Source organism: Chionomys nivalis, chromosome 13, assembly GCF_950005125.1.
Source record: "Chionomys nivalis chromosome 13, mChiNiv1.1, whole genome shotgun sequence".
Taxonomy (NCBI): Eukaryota; Metazoa; Chordata; class Mammalia; order Rodentia; family Cricetidae; genus Chionomys; species Chionomys nivalis.
This window is the reverse complement of record NC_080098.1, coordinates 14,703,817-14,723,188: the sequence shown is the minus strand read 5'-3', so window position 1 is coordinate 14,723,188 and position 19,372 is coordinate 14,703,817. Positions and strand designations below refer to the sequence as shown.

The window sequence follows — 19,372 nt, the reverse complement described above, 5'->3', positions numbered from 1 at the left end:
GGGTTATTGCGATGAAATTAAAAAGCCACACACATGTACAGGAGCATCATAGATAACAGATACACAGCTTAGAAAATGGCCTATCACACCAATTTCCTTCAACAGCAAATCTTAGAGGAGGGTCACTGTGGAGAAATGTGGCTATTTGTCAAGTGAAATCACTTTTGATCTATCCTACCACTGAAATATTTAAAAGTGATATTCCTCAGTATAGCATTAAATACTTCTTTGGTGGAGAGCATAGTTAATAAATCGCTGAAACCCTCTAGTCGTGGGTTTCAGTTAATTCTTTTCTTTGAGGACTATTCCTTTTAGTTAAGCTATAATGATGCTTCATACATGGTTATAGCCTAGAAATTTTAAGGATGAACAATTGCTGAATTATAGAATTTATGAGGACAAGATAGGAGATCTAAAAAAAGCTCAATAGTGAGACTATCATCATTTATGTATAGAGTAAGTGTTTTCTATGTTGGTTGCTATATGAATAAAAATTTTTGACCTGGCCGGGCGGTGGTGGCACACGCCTTTAATCCCAGCACTTGGAGGCAGAGGCAGGCAGATCTCTGTGAGTTCAAGACCAGCCTGGTCTACAAGAGCTAGTTCCAGGATAGGCTCCAAAACAACAGAGAAACCCTGTCTCGAAAAACCAAAAAAAAAAAAAAAATTTTTTTTGACCTGTGTAAATATAAATCAGTAAGTAGAAAAGTGACATATGCATATATTTCATGTAAGATATATATATACACTATACATACATATACATATATATGGTCTGTTTGTGTATGGAGGAGATATAGATCAATGCTTGGAAAACCACGAAGGAAAACATGCTGATGTAAACTTTGTTAAGAAATACCTATAAGGAACATGTTGACACAGATGATTCTCGAATTTTTTTTTTATTTTATTCTTTTTTACTTAAAATTTCCAACTGCTCCCCGTTTCCCATTTCCCTCCCCCTCCTCCCACATATTGCCCCCTCCCCCCGCTCCCCTCCCCCTATCCCCACTCCACTTCTCCTCCCCCTAGTCCACTCCCCCTCCCTCTCGATACTGAAGACAGTCCAAATTCCCTGCTCTACATGAAGACCAAGGTCCTCCCACTTCTATCTAGGTCCAGGAAGGTGAGCATCCAAACAGGCTACGCTCCCACAAAGCCAGTTCATGTATTAGGATCGAAACCTAGTGCCATTGTCCTTGGCTTCTCATCAGCCTTCATTGTCCGCCTTGTTCAGAGAGTCCAGTTTCAACCCATGCTTATTCAGTCCCAGTCCAGCTGGCCTTGGAGAGCTCCCAATAGATCAGTTCCACTGTCACAGTGGGTGGGTGCACCCCTCGTGGTCCTGATTTCCTTGCTCATGTTCTCCCTCCTTCTGCTCCTCATTTGGACCTTAAGAGCTCAGACGGTTGATCCCAATTGGGTCTCTGTCTCTCTCTCGATCCATCGCCAGATGAAAGTTCCTGTGCCATTCTCCTTGGCCTCTCGTCAGCTCTTATTGTCCACCACATTAAGAGAGTCCGGTTTTATCCCATGTTTTTTTCAGTAGCAGTCCAGCTGGCCTTGGTGAGCTCCCAATAGATCGGCCCCCCTGTCTCAGTGGTTGGGTGCACCCCTCATGGTCCTGACTTCCTTGTTCATGTTCTTTCTCCTTCTGCTCCTCATTATAACCTTGGGAGCTCAGTCCGGTGCTCCAGTGTGGGTCTCTGTCTCTATCTCCATCCATCGCTAGATGAAGGTTCTATGGCGATATGCAAGATATTCATCAGTATGATTATAGGATAGGTTCATTTCAGGTTCCCTATCCTCAGGTGCCCCAATGAACTAACTGGGGACATTGCCCTGGGCTTCTGGTAGCCATTCCAGGTTCAAGTCTCTTGCCAACCCTTAGGTGGCTCCCTTAACTAAGGTATGAGTTTCCCTGCTCCCCCATCCAACCTTCCTTTACCCCCAATCACCCCGATTCCCCCAGTTCCCCTCATCCTCTCCTTCACAATTTTCTCTCCCCATCTCCCCTCATCCCCATCCCACCCCACCCCCCAAGATTCCCATTTTTTGCCCATCAATCTTGTCTATTTCCCATGGCTGGGAGGATATCTATATGTTTTTCCTTGGGTTTACCCTCTTGTTTAGCTTCTTTAGGATCACAAATTATAGACTCAGTGGCCCCTATCCATGGCTAGAAACCAATTATGAGTGAGTACATCCCATGATCTTCTTTTTGGGTCTGGGTTACCTCACTTAGGATCGTATTTTCTATTTCCATCCTTCTGTAAAGCAAAGGACACTGTCATTAAGACAAAAAGGCAGCCTACTGACTGGGAGAAGATCTTCACCAACCCCGCTACAGACAAAGGTCTGATCTCCAAAATATATAAAGAACTCAAGAAACTAGACTTTAAAAGGATAATTAACCCAATTAAAAAATGGGGCACTGAACTGAACAGAGAATTCTCATCAGAAGAAGTTAAAATGGCCAAAAGATACTTAAGGTCATGCTCAACCTCCTTAGCGATCAGAGAAATGCAAATCAAAACAACTTTGAGATATCATTTTACACCTGTCAGAATGGCTAAAATCAAAAACACCAAGGATAGCCTTTGCTGGAGAGGTTGTGGAGAAAGGGGTACCCTCATCCATTGCTGGTGGGACTGCAAACTTGTGCAACCACTTTGGAAATCAGTGTGGCGGTTTCTCAGAAAAATTGGGATCAACCTACCCCTGGACCCAGCAATAGCACTCTTGGGAATATACCCAAGAGATGCCCTAGCATATGACAAAAGCATTTGTCCAACTATGTTCATAGCAGCATTATTTGTAATAGCCAGAACCTGGAAGCAGCCTAGATGCCCTTCAATAGAAGAATGGATGAAGAAAGTGTGGAATATATATACATTAGAGTACTACTCTGCGGTAAAAAACAATGACTTCTCGAATTTTGCATGCAAATGGATTCTCGAATTTTAAATGTATGCAAATTCTGTGAGTTCGAGACCAGCCTGGTCTACAAGAGCTAGTTCCAGGACAGGCTCCAAAACCACAGAGAAACCCTGTCTCGAAAAACCAAAAAAAAAAAAAAAAGTATGCAAATTGTATTTCTTTTGCTTTGTTAGAATTTCATCATTCATATATTTGCATATATATATATGTACATATATATATGAGAGAGTTTGAAGATATGTGCATGTGCGTGCATGTTTATTAGATGTCCTATTGAATAACAGAGAAATTTGTTCTATCATCCCAGGAAAATGAGATAAAAGGTAAAAGGTTCATACACATAAAATATTAAAATAAAAAGCTTTGGTTTCTTGTGGACATTTTTTGTTGTCTCTAATACTAAATGACCAGATACCTTATTGCTGATTAGCAAATGGACAAAATGAAGTTTCCAGTAATCTTTTCCATCTCTGATAGTTCCCCTTCTGAACACACTCTTCAGTCATGCTCCGGCTGAGACCTGCGCAGCCCATTAGACAGATAGCAGCATCCATAATGAAAACAAATGAACGTTTCAGAACAAAGAACAGGGAGAAAAAAATCCATGACCTCCAAATCCAGAGTCCTGTGTTACCTCCTCAATATTGAGACCTCTATAAAAGCCCAGGTTGTGAGGACAGTGCGGGGCCTCTGTGTCCAGAAGAATGACATGATAGTGTAGAAAACAAAATAGATTTTATCTTTGAATCATTTACTAAGGCCAAAATATTCTGCCTCAGCCTTGCTTAGTCCTCATTTTTCTGCCATAACTTTGTCAAATGTCAGCCTGCTTCCCTTCTTAATTTGCCCCAATATATCATCCATAGGAAACCTTGTATCAAATAATAAACTCTTTGTAACTTGTCAAATTAAGAACATAATTAAATATGTTGAAAAGAGAGGATTCTGGATTTTTGGGCAAGCTGAAATGGAAGCATATTTTGTGTGGCACTAACACATCCTTTCTGTCTAGGTGTGGAACTGTGCACTTGCGAACTGCTTCTCAGGAATTTATACTACATGTCACACAAAGGTCCATTTCTAGTTTGGTTTGTTTCAATCATTAAATAACAGCTGTTGTAGACACACAAAGACAATGGAAACACATTTCTGTATAAGATAAAATACTTCAGGTTAGAGGTTCATAGTCTCTTGTTGCTGCCCCAATATGACTGACCCATAGATCACTAAAAGTTTCTATATAGAAAGGATTAGGAATATAGCTTTCTATAAGTTATGAAAAGTTTGGGAATTTTGGCAGATTATTTTATCATTAATTTACTGACTTAGATACTTCATATTTTAAGTTACAAAGTAACATGACAATAAGATATATTTTCCTGGAAATTTTGTACGATAAGTGAAATAGGTTATACACACATGAGAGAGAAGGGGAAGGAGAGAGATATTGCTTCACTGTTGTTAAGGAAGAGCAGTTTATTTTATATGTAACTTTTAACAATCCCTCCCTCCGAAGGCTATTAACCTTCACCAAGGCAGCAAGGAAACTACATACCATTCTTTTCTGCTGTCAATGAGCTCAGCCGTATTCGTTGACCGTAGTTAAAATCATAGTCTTTGGTATCTATAGGTAAAAAAATACACCCCAAAATGCAGAGAAGAAAGGCTATGTGAATACTAAGCAGAGAAATACAGATTTATTTCAATATGAATCACCTGAGAAAGGCTGCTTAGTTTCATCTTTTCTTCATTAATCTCTGAGGATATTAGGTATTTCATTCAATTGGCAAAAGCAGCATTTCAAAACCTAGATAGTAATTATTTCATCAAAAGGCTCTGGTGACTTCTAGGAAAATGTCGGAAATTGAAAACTCCTTGTACATTTTCATTTTAATATTTAATCAGAACAAAGCATCAGAATTCAAGCAACTTACTCTTGGAGCCCATGACATCTTAAAGGAGATCATAGGAAGTCAGTGGCAATATTGTAAACTGACTGTCCCTCTTCCATTCCTCTTTGACTCCTCAACCTCCATGACTTTCCCTCCAGTTCTTCAGAGCTTCCAGTGTTCTCTACATGGCTAGGGGAAACCCTTCTTATGTGCTACTTGATGACCATCTTCCTAAGGCTGAACAACATAACATCTCTTATGACACACAGAACTGATTTTCTTGCCATTGACACCAAACTCATGGAGCCAACTCAATCTCACTTCTTTTCAGTTCCCTTGTCAAGTCCTTCTTGACAGTGGTATAGATCCAGTCCATCAAGGATCCATCCTTTGGCATCCCTAGCATCCTGTAGACCAATTATCAGGCCTTCCCCTGGACATCTGTAATACCCTCCTGATGAGTTTCTTTTCATCCCTTTGCCCTGCCCAGTCTTGATTCCATGGCAGCCACTGTGCTTCTCTCATTGTACGAATGTAAAGCAATCACCTTCTTCTTCATACAGCTCTCCTCCAAATCTTCTCTTATGTACCTTTGTTTTTGAACTTGGACTAATTTATGGAGGTGGATTTTGTTTGGTTGGTTTTATTGCTGTTGTTGTTTGTTTTGCTTTATTTGGAGGTCATTTTATGAAACCCAAGCTAGTCTGGAACTCTCAGTCCTACTGATTTGACTGCTCAACTGAAGGATTTACAGGTGGGCATTACCATGTCCAAGCTACTTTTTCCAAACTTTTTGAAATATAACCTAGTGCCATAGCCATAACTTCCAAGGGATAAATATCCCCTTGTGATTTACCCCTCTCAGCCTCCCACCCCTTGCTTCCTTTCTCTGCTACAGCAGGAAGAATAATACTTCACTTACTAAAAACACTGAAAACAACTCCCTCAGACCCTTTACATCCGATGTGTTCTACCAAGAACTGTTCCACATGGCAGGCTCTTTCTATTATTTTCATTTCTGATGCAAAGTCATATTAGAAACTCCTTCCCCAACTCTCCTCCTTACAGAGACACCCCCTCGTGCACCAGGCTTTTTCTTTTAAGCCACCAAGCAGCTCCGAAATCATGACACAGAGTTTTAAATGCTCAGCCCAGCTTAGACACATTTCTAGCTAGCCCTTTTAACTTAAACTAATCTGTTTCTCTTTATCAACCTTTTTGCCTTTTCTTACTTTCTTGTTTTCTCTTTGTCTGGCTGGCTGATGGCTACCTGGCCTCTTGCCCCAGACATATCTCTCTTTCTCTCCTCCTCTCGTTATTTCTCCTTTTTATTTTCAAGCCTATATTTCTTTTCCTATTTATATTCTCTGCCCCGCAGTGCCACCTATCCCTCTCCTGCCTAGCTACTGGTCATTCAGTTTTTTATCAAGTGTCTTAAGCAGGCAAGCTAAAAAAAATGGCAACACATCTTTTCATTATCAAACAAGTACTGCATAAACAAATGTAACACGTATTTGCCTGGTTAAACAAATATTTCACAACATTCCCCCATTACTCTCTATTTATTCACCTTATTTTATCACCTACCTGAGACCCAAGCTCATTCTGGTAATCTGTGTTGTTGTCTTTTTAGCCTGCTTTGGTATCGGTCTATATCCTGTGAGTTGAAATCACCATGAGAACAAGGTCGTTGCTTTGTTCTCTGAGTAATTCTGGTTAATCCATTGCTACACACTATATCTTAATTTATATCTGATGAATGAATGAATGTATCTTGGCTTACCTTATCAAATAGCAAGAACATTATAACTTTTTAATTAAACATTTCTGGGTAGGAGATATTTTTAGAAATTTATTTTCTACTCTCTGTTCCCATATTGCATTAAGACTCATAATGGGATAATACACAGAAGAGAGAGGTTTTCAAACTGAATGTGCTGAAATCAAAGCTTCAAGAATGTGTACATTTCAAGACTGGTGACAAGCTGAAATAAGTCTTTTTTACTTTCCTTTGTACAGAAAGGAAGAATGTTTAGTTTATAACTTTGTTTGGATCACTGTTACACTTAGTTTACTTATTGAAACTTGAAAAAGTCAAAGCATCTGTGGGAGAGATGGTTCCATAGTAAAAATAGTTGCTGAACAACACAAGACATTAAGATTTAGTTTAAATCTTAATGCTCACTTAATCTCTGAGTGACTTTTCATGCACCTGAAGCCACAGAACTGTGGGAGCAGGAGACAGGAGGATTGTGGAGGCTTGCTTTGCACCAGTCCAGCTCCATGTTCCATGAGAGACCTTGTCTCCAAGAAGTAAGGTGGAGGGTGATAGAACAGGACACTCAAACACTACTCTGTTCTTCACATATGCATATGCCTACGGGTGTGCATAACACACACACACCACAAAACAGTTTGAGGATTGAAAATGTCCTTAATGTTTTACTAGAAGATTCTAATGTTTTTAGTAGAATTTCAGAGAAACTTTATCTTATGTAGACACAAGCATAAAATCTTGCCTCAACTATTTAATCTAATAGAGAATGTATTGTTCAGGTTGGCTATATAACAGATTACCCTATTTAAAGCTAAAGTCAATCCCATTCTTACTACTCATGTGATAACTGATTTAGTTGGTGGTTCTGCTGATCAGGGTTGGGCTATGCTACTTTCAAATGTGTCATCACACGCAATTGTTGTGTATCATCTATTAGCTGGAAGATTTACCAGCAGTTGACTAGTCAAAGATGAACTCTTCTAGGGAAAAACAAACAACAATAATAACAAAATGTTTCTGTATCTTGTTTACATCATAAATGAACAATATACTTTTTCCAGACAGTGACATGGATCAAGAAATGAAATGAAAAGTCCACTAGTACTTTTTTTTTCATGTTTGTTTTTGTCATATTGCCGGCCCCACAGTACGATGTTGTTACAAAGTCAGAAATCAATACAGACTGGAGAAAACTTTAATTGAGCCCACGAGTATAATTAATCTACCACAGGCATAAATACTAGAAAAAGGGTAGGCATAGAGATAAACTATAAAGGAAGAAAAGAAAGAGATGGAGAAAGCAAAATTAAAACAAAAGAGGCTTGGGAATGGAACAAGATGGGAAAGAGTTAGAAAAGTTGGGATGTATAGTCTGGAAATTAAATTGCCAGAAGGATGCAGGAGCTAAGATACATGACCTGGAAAACATGGTCTGCTGTGTGTACAAGGTATGTCTTAGGGTGTAACAGAGTCTTTCAGTTGATGGTTATGTAAGTTTCATCCTGAAAATGGGAGAGGAAGAAGAGAATCCTACAACTCACGGTGTTAGAGATTGGAAACAGGTGACCAATGTTAGTAATGAAACTTTAATTTTTATTCTAAAAATGGAAAAAAATGTAATTGGCAACAAGGTTTTTCTTGTATGTTTTCCCATTTTTTTTTCTTCTTTAACTTGGGAATCTATATAAAATACCCTTTACGTTATGTCAGCACTTCACAACCTAGGATAAAATTTTGGTACTAATATAATAAAATTATTATATTACATTATTTTATAGTATACTAACAAAATATACTACATTGTATATTATATAACATGACACATGTTAAATTATTTATTTTATATCACATAATAAATTATATGTAATATAGTTAATATAATGTATTAGAATGATATAATATAATGATTATAATATAATATAATATAAAATAATATAAAGTATGTTGGTTAACTTTCTGTCACTGTAACAAAATGGCAAACATAAATAACCTATAAGGAAAACTGGGTTATTTTGATTACCTGTTTTAGAAATTATATTTTCAAGATAGTTTTAAGTAGTTAAGGATGCCCTCAAACTCAAAATATACCTCTTTATGACCTTTAACTTCTAACTCTCCTGCTTCCATTTCCCACATACTGTATTACGCTGACATATATCTGCATTCCCAGTACTCCCATAGCAAGATGGCAAAATCCAATGGGAAAAAACAGAGATGTTGCCTCAAAAGAAGATGGAAGGAAAGAATAATATCTTAAAAGGCTGCCAACTGAGTTTTACATTTATGCTGTGGTGCACACGCACATGCACACACACACACTCACACATACACACTCACTCACTCATGCTAAAGTTAGTATTTTAAAGATATATTTTATCTGTGTTACTGTATTTACCATAGGAAACACAATAGCAATATGAAGAAAGGGAGCTGAATTCCTGTGACACCTGAAATTGTAAAAGGCTATTTTGTTGAACTTGAGAGATAACCTTGTTTTAGAACTTGGGGGAATCATATTGAAATGATGGGCGGAAGTGCCATTTCTCCTGTCTCCATTGTTTCAGTCGTATTCCTCCATCCTTTAAGTGATGGTCCAGTGTTGCATGTCCTGTTCAGAACCAACATTAGGTGATAGATTTTATTTGGTAACTTAAAAAACAGTGACCAGTGCTCAGTATTAATCAATAAATATTTTTTTCATGGGCATTTCATGGGAATTTGGATGCTACATGTGCCCCAAAGGGGATGCTACATGTCATAATAGACTTGTCACCAGGATGGTTATATTGCGAAGTAATAGGATTTTGTGAAGAATAAAACCTAATGGCAAGTTGTTAGGTAATTGGGGCACGATACCCTGAGACATCCCATATCTCCTCATAAGTTTCCCAGATACTTCCTTTAGAACAACCACATAGAGCAATAAGCATTGCACCTGATTAACTTAACTCTAGTATTAACTAGCCTTGTATCATGTGACTGATATAATAACATTAAATATATGTTATACAATATGCTTATTTTTATAGGTCTTTATGTGTACAGGACTGTTTATAAACAGGAGTTTTTAAAAAAATCTATAAAATTAAATACAGAATAAAGTCATGTATGAAAATAAATAATAAAAAAGAATTTTTGTTATGGAAATTATAGCTCCCACTAGTCATGGTGGTTTTGTGTGTGTGATAATTTCATAGCTTGTAGTATCAACTGTATTTGAAAGAACCTCTTTCTGTCAATATTGGGTTGCCAAATGCTTGACCAGAAGCTCTTGTGACTTTATTTCATATATAACACTAACCTGATGTGATTCCAAGGCATTGTCTACTTATTTTCTGTGATATTCCATGTTTATTCTCTAGTCTCTCATCTCCATTTTCTGATTTTATTCATTAAACATGATAACTCCAGCCCTATGCCTGAGTGCTATTCATGTCTAACACACAGAAATCTCCTTTTTCTTTTTCTAGATACCTGTCTTGGTCACACAGATAAGTTCCACCAACCATCCAGTGAAAGTCGGGCTGTCTGATGCATTTGTCGTTGTCCACAGGATCCAGCAAATCCCCAGTAGGTAGAAGAAGGGTAACTGAAAGTTGATCCTTGATTGGGGTCAAATCTAAGGACAGTGATGTCAATCAGGCAAACTACAGAGAGACTAGCCTAACTGCCGCTTGTTAATTCTACTACTGGTCTATATTAATAACTCCTGTTGGGTTTGTTTATCTCCATTACTCCTGAATTAATAAACATAGGGGAAAAGAAAAGGCCAAGGACATTTGACTGTTGCTGTTTTGGGTGTCTTTGGCATAGTTGCTCCATTTTACAGAGAGAGCTCAGTAACAAGAGCAACAAAATGGATGTGAAACAGTGACGAATTATTTAGTTGACAGCCCTACAAATTTCCACATTTGTTTATTTATTTTAAATAATCTTATGAGAAAAAAAGTTTGTGTCATTTTGTATTTGAAACGTTTGATCAAACCAGGGAATGTAAAAAAAAAAAAAAAAAAAAAAGTGAAGCTGCACCTACCAAAGAAGACATGTCTCTCCTTTTTCATTTATATTATTTTTGCTGGTATTGTTATATTTTGTAAAGTGAGAGAACATTCATTATTTGCACAGTTGTTAATTAGCTTTGCAGATTCCAATGCTGCTGGGGATGTACTTAGACCTAGTTCATGTGCTTCACATGTGCAGAGACCTTGCATTTATCACAGCATCTAAGCAAGGAAGAGAAAGAAGAAGGATAAAGTGCTGGCTGTGTTTCGTGCTGTTCTGACCACCTTCTGAGCATTTTAACTTTTAAACCTCTTCTACTGCCAAAATAATCCTGGTGAATCCTTCAGGGCACTGATCCTGAGAGTATTTGTTTGCTCCTTTAAATATATTTACTTGAAGCCAGGAGTAATAATAAAATACATTTAGAGAGTAGGTCATGCCCTTTCCCGTTTTCAAGTTCTTCCTTTATTTCATTAGGGGTGAATTTAATTTATCATGTACATGCACTGCTTGGGACAGACTTGAGATGATTCTGTTTAATTGTGTCATCTCTCAATTGCAAGAAGTAAATGAAGTGGAAACTAGACTCTCCAAAGAAACAATGTGGCTGCTAACATTCAAGGCTTCTCTTGGCATAGGATGGCATTTGTTACAAGTGACGATTCTACTCAGTGAAGAACATGTGTAGCCTCCATTGGGTTTCTCCTTGTTATCACAGAGACTATAATAGGTAATATTCGAGGGAATTTTTTAAATCAAGGCAGATTTTTCAGAAAATTAATTGTACTGAGAACAAAGCAAAGATACACTAGTGTGTGTAAGGAAATATAAAGGCTTCCTGACAGAGCCCTTAAATAAGAGTCAGAGCCCGGGAGAGTCACGGTTGGCCTCCGTTTGAGGAGTAGTGTTCCCACATTCTTCCTTTCAGAGGAGTTAAATCGGGCATGACTGGAGTCAGTTATTCAACAAGAGAAAAGGGAACACTGGCTTTGGTTTATTTGTTGTTCCTTTCCATCCATGGAAGATGGTTTATGTGCCGCTTGCTAAGAAGGCACTTTAGAGAACAAACCCACAAAAATACAAAATAATTCTCATATTCTATAAAAGTCTTTTTATATGCAATACTATGTTAGGTTTTCCCCTGATTGTGCAGTTGTGCTTAGAAGGGTTCTAAAATGAGATCCAGGAAGTATAGCCATGCTGTGAAGGGATAATGTTAGGGAAAAGGATTCTCCAAAATATAAATGATATTCAATAAATAAATAAATGCACATGAATCTTGAGAGCAGATTATATATGCTCTTTGGACTCAGTATTCACTTCTCAGAACTGAGCCAGGCTCAGAATTTAGAGCCGACCACCACTCATGCAGCTGCATGCTTGCAACGCATCCACTGCTCGCCCTGACCTCACTATTCATCCCTTGGGGAAAATAGCCAAGAAGAAATGCAGTCTCTAATGCTTCCCTCCTGGTGCTATGTGAGACCAAGCTGAAGGAAGACAGTTGGAAAAGATAAGTTATACTTTAAAATCTCTCCAGGAACAGGAAAATGTTAATCTCTTTAAGAATTTGTTCTGATAGTACAAAGTGCACCAGTGTATCACACATCAGTTCCGGTGTAAGAAAAGCATAGCTCTACTTAATAATCAGCTGAAAAGGAAAAAAAAGTACATACTTTTTAATGACAGAAAATAGAATAACCCAAGGTTTGTGTAGTACAAAGTATGATTCCTCCCTCAACTCCCCAACTCCAGGAAATGAGACGATTCCTAGAGACTCATTATTTACTGTTACTTGTGCTAGGGATGTAGGTAAATATTTAAGGCCCTTGCAAAATTATATGAAGAAGTCTCACTATTGGGAGTAATCCTTGTGTGGAATATGAATCCTTTGCCTTGGTTACTGCTTTTCTCTCTGAGTGTATTTTGAGAATAAATAATTATTAAACCAAGTAATGGGTAATTTCTTTCCTTTCATAGTTATATAAATTTTTCTTTTAGTGATTGGTCATAGATGTTACTTCTCATATTAACATTTGTAATGACATTTGTCTCTCTCCTCCAACTTAGTATTTTGAAATTCAATTGTAATTTCTGCCTGCCCGCTTTCTCCATTCAGCCTCACTGTTTCTCTGCTTCTGAACTTTATAAGGAAGGCATTTCCTCAAATAAGAGTAGAAAAATCATAATGCTTTATGGGTCTTTGGAAAGCAAAACAAAAACAAGTGAACTTAAAACTGTGTCACTCAGTAATGAGAAATTTATTTTAGCACATACACATAACATTTCTAGCAAGATGAACTTGCCAGAATAGCTGCTGACCTGACGAGCAGTGTTCTAGAACAAGTCATGAGAGACACAGCTTACAAATCCCTTAGGATATTTCAATCTTTGCTTCTCACCAGCAATGTTATCCAGTACTTTCATAATGTCAAACCCTTTCTCAATGGTAACCCTTATGTCAAACTTATTGTCCTTTGCTTTGTCAGCTATTACATGTCACAGCTCAATAGAGACACTCTGTCATGTTCAGAAAAAGAACTTGAATTAATTTGTAGAGCAAACCACTGTAGAAGTTTCTAGCTTCTATTTGAACTCTGGAAGCTATTTGGACATAGTTTGCCACATATGCAATGTTTTCACAAGTTTGCAGACTTGAGAACTTTTCCCAGAAGTCAGTTGGGATTACTTAAAATCAAACAACCTTAGTAAATACAAGCAGAGCTATGTTACTTAGTTGGAGGAGAGAGAAACAGACAAATGTCATTACAGATGTTAATATGAGAAGTAACATCTACTACCAATCACTAAAAGGAAAATTCACATAACTACGAAAGGAAAGAAATTACCCATTACTTGGTCTAATAATTATTTATTCTCAAAATGCACTCAGAGAGAAAAGCAGTAACCAAAGCAAAGACTTCATATTCCACACAGGGATTACTACCAATAGTGAGACTTCTTAATTTATTTTCACAAGGGACTTAAATTTATTTAATATTAAAATTAGCTGTAACTTTAATTCTCAAAGAAGTTATAACAGAACAGCACACTAACCTAGGATCATTCCTGTCTTGTTCATCAGGTTGGCCCTTAAACATGACCTTGGTAGCCAAATGTGGCAAAGATTCACTTCTATTGTGCCAACTTAACCTTAAACATTAAAGTTTAAACTACATTTAATTAATTTTAAGTTCAAGAACAACATGTAACAATTGGCTTCCCTACTAAACAAGGCAACAGTAGACATTGTACATATATATTTAAACAAAATGTTGAATGTCAAGTACTTTTAAAATAATGTTAGAGTTAAATATGATTAATAATAAATTTCAAGCATGTGTACTTATTCAACAGTAAATTTTGAAATATAAACACTAGAATAATAGCAACTTATAATTTTTTGATAGTAGGGTATAGACATTCTAATTTAGCAATTACAACTCTTAATGTGAGATTAAAACACAAATAATCATGTAAATTTTTTAAAAATTATTTCATAGAACCCATTTCAAGTGCTTCTAGACGAGCCTAGTCTATTATTTCAGAGTCATCAGTCCTGCCATTCACTTAGGCCGAATCAGTCTATAAATCTCCAGTGAATGGTGCACGCCAATCTCCATTCTCTATATCTGCAAAGCCCTTCAAAATTATTCATTCTGCAGAATGTAAAATTGCTTCCCTTTACAGCACTATTTACTTGCTGCTTTGATTCTCAAGCCTGAACTAGCTCACCAAAGGCTCAGTGAAAGGATAAATAAAGAACTATTCACTCCTTTGTAAAATACCAACTTATTAAAGAGTATTGTGCAAAATGATATTTCATTTTAATTCATACGTTATTAACATACTTTATATGGTTGTTCCTGACTGGATTTTTTAAATGTGCGTAGATAGTGGTGTGTGAGTGTGTGTGTGCAAGACAGTATGTATGTATGTGTATATGTGTGCATGAAAAAGAGTATGTCTGCACATGTCTGTCTGTCTCTCTATTGTATATGTTTGTGAGAAAATATTTATCTGTGCTTGTATGTGCATGTTCCTCTGTGTGTATGTTTGTGTATATGTGTTGTATATGTGTGTGTTTCTGTGTCTGTGGTAGAAGAGAGTGTGCTGGTGGCACATCCCCGTGTGCTCATACAAAGACCAGAACAGTGCAAGGCTTTGAGGGTCTTCTGTCATTCTCTGATTTAATACCTTGAGAGAGAGTCTACAATGAACTGGAAGCTTTGCATTTTCTAATGGCTGGTTGACTTGGAACTCAGAGGATTTGCCTCTCTGCACATACCACTTCCTCCCCCTCGCACCCCCAAGCCTATCTAGGAGTAATGCCCAGTCTTCTGCTGAGTGGTGGGGACTCAAACTCATCTTTTGTGAATTGAGCAAGTGTTCATGCACTAACCCATCTCATATCCTGCTGAGGTAATTGAAAGAAAGAAAGAGACAGAAGGAAGAAGGAAGGAAGAAGGAAGAGAGGGAGGGAGGGAGGGAGGGAGGGAGGGAGGGAGGGAGGGAGGGAGGGAGGGAGGAAGGGAGGAAGGAAAAAGGGAGAGAGAAGAACTAAAGATTCTTTGGCTATTAGCAACCACTGATTGACAAACTTTAACACATTTGGGAACTTTTGTAGGGGTTCTGTAAACAAGATAATTCTCCTTCAGAAACTATGGTTAAGTTATTTCATTTATTTTTTTGCACTTTCATTGGCTTTTAATCTGAGTCCACGTATGCAAAAAATACAAGTTTTTACTTATTTAAATTCTCTATATTTATTCAAAACAGTCACGGACAGGACTTTAACACAAGGTTAACATGCAAAGCATTTGAGCATTCATTTGGTCAATGCACACTTGCTAGCATGCCCACTGGGACAGGATTAATTGATCTAAGCAAGTGAGAGTCAGCACAAAATGCTTTTATATCACTCAACCAGTGAATGAATGAGCTTCTCTTTGCAGACCCTTCTCTGTAGCTGCCTTACTCAATAAACATGGACACAAGTTTGCTCACCAGTTAGAATTGAGTTGCTTTTAATTTATGTTTTTTTATTATTTTTAATACTCATTTTAGCTATCATGACCTGATAATATATTGTTTATGCTTTTCTGTTTTTGAGTTGCCTCAGATTTATACTTTCATTTTAATATTTGCTTAACTCATCTACTACATATCAAATATTTGTTTTCATTACAATTTCCTACCACTATGGGGGCATTGTAGATTTTTCTGGTTCTGGTCACCTGCACTTATATAGTGCCAGAATGTTAATTCTCCCAACTGAATTTTGATATTGAAAACTTTCTTTTCCGTACAGTTTGTCCCACTTTGGTGTAAGCCACACATCTAAATGACTGATCCCTAAACATTATCCACTCTTTGGCCTGTGCTTGTTTTGTTCAACATTTGATTCTAAAGGTGGAAAAAAAATTCATACTCCATTCCACCAATTTCCACTTAATGAAGCCATTATTTCTCTTTTCTTTTTTTTTTTTTTGCTTTCTTTTCTCTGAAAGAAAAAATATAATTAATTGCTTAAGATATAATAGCATGGTGTTCGATTTAATGACATTTCAAGTGTGCATTGCACAATCTTGGAAGCAGGGGGATGTGCTTCGTAGGACCTGGAGAGCCATGTTAGTCCCAAGTCTGTGAAGACTCCACTCTGTCCTCCTTTTACAAGCTTGCTTCTAAATCTCTGGGCAGACGATTCCTAAAGAGAATGAGGAAACGAAGCAAGTTGAGACCAGGAAGCTGGATGAGAAAGAAGAGGGGGAAAGTGTTATATCCACCCCCCTGCCAGTCATAGGTCTGATTTTCTTTACACGTGGGAAAATAACGGCTGAAATGTGACCCTTAGCCTCACCCTTAAGCTTGAGCAATATCCTGAAACTTGTGCTAAGTAGAGATGCAATTAGAAAGAAGCACATAAGATAAAGTAAACACACTTCATGGTCATCCAGATTTCTGCTGTTTTAGCTAACATTTGACTGATGTTTTATAGAATTACAATAGAATTAGAAAAAGAGTTTGTAGCTAAGACATGATCTTCTTTATGCTTTGTTTGCTACTCCCACTAAGTCTGTTACTACATCTTTGAGTGGGAAGCTTGTTACTGCTGTAATACTATCCTGTTTTTCCTTAACTTTTTGTTTACTTTCCCTGAATCTTCATGCTGAGAATGAATGAATCTTGTGATGTGCATAGCCTACTGTTTACTTTGAAGAGTACTGGGTAGCCTGTGCTGAGGGCTGGGACCAATTTGGATTAGAAAACAAGTAAGATATAATCATTTGGAACCCGTCATTAAGCATGGACAACAGAAATAAGAAAATGACAGCAAAGCATATGTTTGACCATTCAATGGACTAAGACATTATTAAATGCAAGGATAGGGCAATGAAAGCAATTACCATTATATTCTTTTATGAATATTTTCTTTTAAGACTGGCTATCAAAGAAGCAGAATCCAGCGAATCCAGCTGAGGGAGGATGTGGAGAGGGATAGGATTCTTAGAGGTTCTGTATGACCACACTGGCCCTACTAAATGAACCTGTATTGGCTCAGGCACACCAAGACCAAGTTCTTGGCACAAAGAAGATTTATTTGCACAAAAGGGATAGAAGGAAGAGATTAAGAGACAAAGACAGGACACAGAGGACTAGGGAGAAGAAAAGGGAACAAGAGAGAGGGGTTTGTCCCCAGAGAAAAACAAGGACTGGCAATGGATAGAGGGAAGACAGCTGTGCCATAGGAAAATGGCAGTTTATAAAGAAAAAAGGGGAAATCCCTATGTTAGGATGAGTGTCATTCATTTTAGTTGAGGGTGTTAATTAGGTGAGCCAACAGAGGCTTTGAATTGCTGACCTCAATACTTCAAAAGCTCGATCTTGGTAGTTAGCCTCAGGAGGAGGAAGTGCTAACATAAGGGAATAGACCTTGGTGTCTAGCTTTAGGAATATAATTTAAGGGTTTTTAGCAATGCAGAGAGAATGGGAGAGAAGGGTAAGGCCTGCCAGAGCCATAGCCATCATGCTCTTGCTGGCCAGAGTCCCTTCACCCTCCTGATGGAGATCAGAATTCCTTAAACCAACAGTTCAACATTTGCGCACTGCATCATATCACCAGGACATCTTAATCTCTTTTTTCTCCAGGTGTTACTCTCTGAAGGTTGATTTTGTTTTATTTTCGCATTTATAACAGTCTTTCAATGATGAGTTTTATTGTCAATCTTACGTTTTTCAAAAGTTACAAGAAAGTAATTGAAGTAATAAACATTTATTTTAACATTATTTGGCTTATTCTCTTAAAGACATATGAGCTAAATACATTTCTGAAACCATATGAAAGCTTCTAGACTTGACAGAGTCAACCAGTAAATAAATTCCTAATGGCTTGTGTTTAACAGAGTTGTCTCTGAATTATGACAGAAGCAATCATTTGGAAGTTGTCATCGACCAGCAGGTCACCAAGCAAAATGATTCTCATTTATTTTAGTCTTGTTAAATTCATCTCCTCTCAATAGTTGGGGCACTAGGAAATCAAGGGAACCAGGGAACCAGGATAGAAAATGGTTTATCAGTCCATACACCCTATCAGTAACTAACTCCCAGGGCTTCCCACTTGTCTCCACTACCTGAGGTTTTCAATGTAAAATCTGACGTGAACAATGGATTGATATGGTAGAAATCATCTGATATAATGGATCATTTCCAAACTTTGCTGTGAAGACCTAGGAACCTTCATCCTAATATTTGTATTTTAAACCTTTATTCTTTTTACTTCTAGGAACTAAATTGTGCAAAACACATGGGAAAGAAATATATTAGGGACTTATTCAATTTAGATGGAGGAAAATAATGAGCAGCCATTATCTTTTTTTTCTCAAAAGTTAAAGACTAAAGAAGATGCTATGACTCCTTATATCAAGGAAACATATCAAGAAATCATGTTTTTCTAATAACAGAGGAAGCTTGCCTTCCTCAGTTGTTACTAGTTAAGGAGAATATGCATGCTTCTGTCAATTATACAAAAAAGAAATTAATCTGATTATTGATTATTTTCCAGTCTCATTAACATGAAGAGCTTTCCAATGAGTGACAGAATGAAAAGAAAATGATATGCTTCCCTACCTAAGACAGCTTCAAGTTAAAGCTCATCCAATGCAGAGACTGATAATTACAAAACTAAACCCCTATATCAAGTACATATAGAACCGGAAATGTCGTTTTCATTGATGTGGAAAGTGTAGGTTGAGATTTAAAATACTTCCCTGAGGTAGCAAGCCCCCAGCTAACTGCAACACACACACACACACACACAACACCTTAGTGGTTTCATGATAGATTTCCATGTTTTGAAGGATTTGATACATGAAATCCCAATGGTAAGATGATAGTTTCTCCTACATTAAAGCTCAAGTGACTCTTTCAGGAATGGGTAGCACTTCTATGTTTATTATTAAAATACTCTTGTTGAAAAGTGGGGAAGTAGTCAGTGCTCATTTTCTTTCACTTGTTATTTTTGTAGATGTTCGAAGAAGAACAATTTATGAATATCACCGCGTAGAACTACAAATGTCAAAAATTACCAACATTTCAGCTGTGGAGATGACCCCACTCCCCAGTAAGTTATTTAAGATAGTGAAGTGGGGAAAACATCAAGTTTGACAGTAAGTTGGCTTATAATTATTGTGTTCAGTTTGTAATTCTAATTGTGCTTGTCAAGCATAAGTATCCTGACCTTGGGTGTGTACAGGGATGGGTG

General features: G+C 37.3%; 1 protein-coding gene across 1 annotated transcript in view; it reads left to right on the top strand.

The window, feature by feature from the left end:
- Plxdc2 (plexin domain containing 2) overlaps positions 1-19,372 on the top strand; it is a 412,732-nt gene that overhangs the window by 303,674 nt on the left and 89,686 nt on the right. Inside the window, exons 7-8 of the mRNA XM_057786950.1 lie at positions 10,080-10,179; positions 19,136-19,231. Of these exons, the coding sequence (XP_057642933.1) occupies positions 10,080-10,179; positions 19,136-19,231 (196 nt within the window). The remainder of the gene's footprint in view (positions 1-10,079; positions 10,180-19,135; positions 19,232-19,372) is intronic.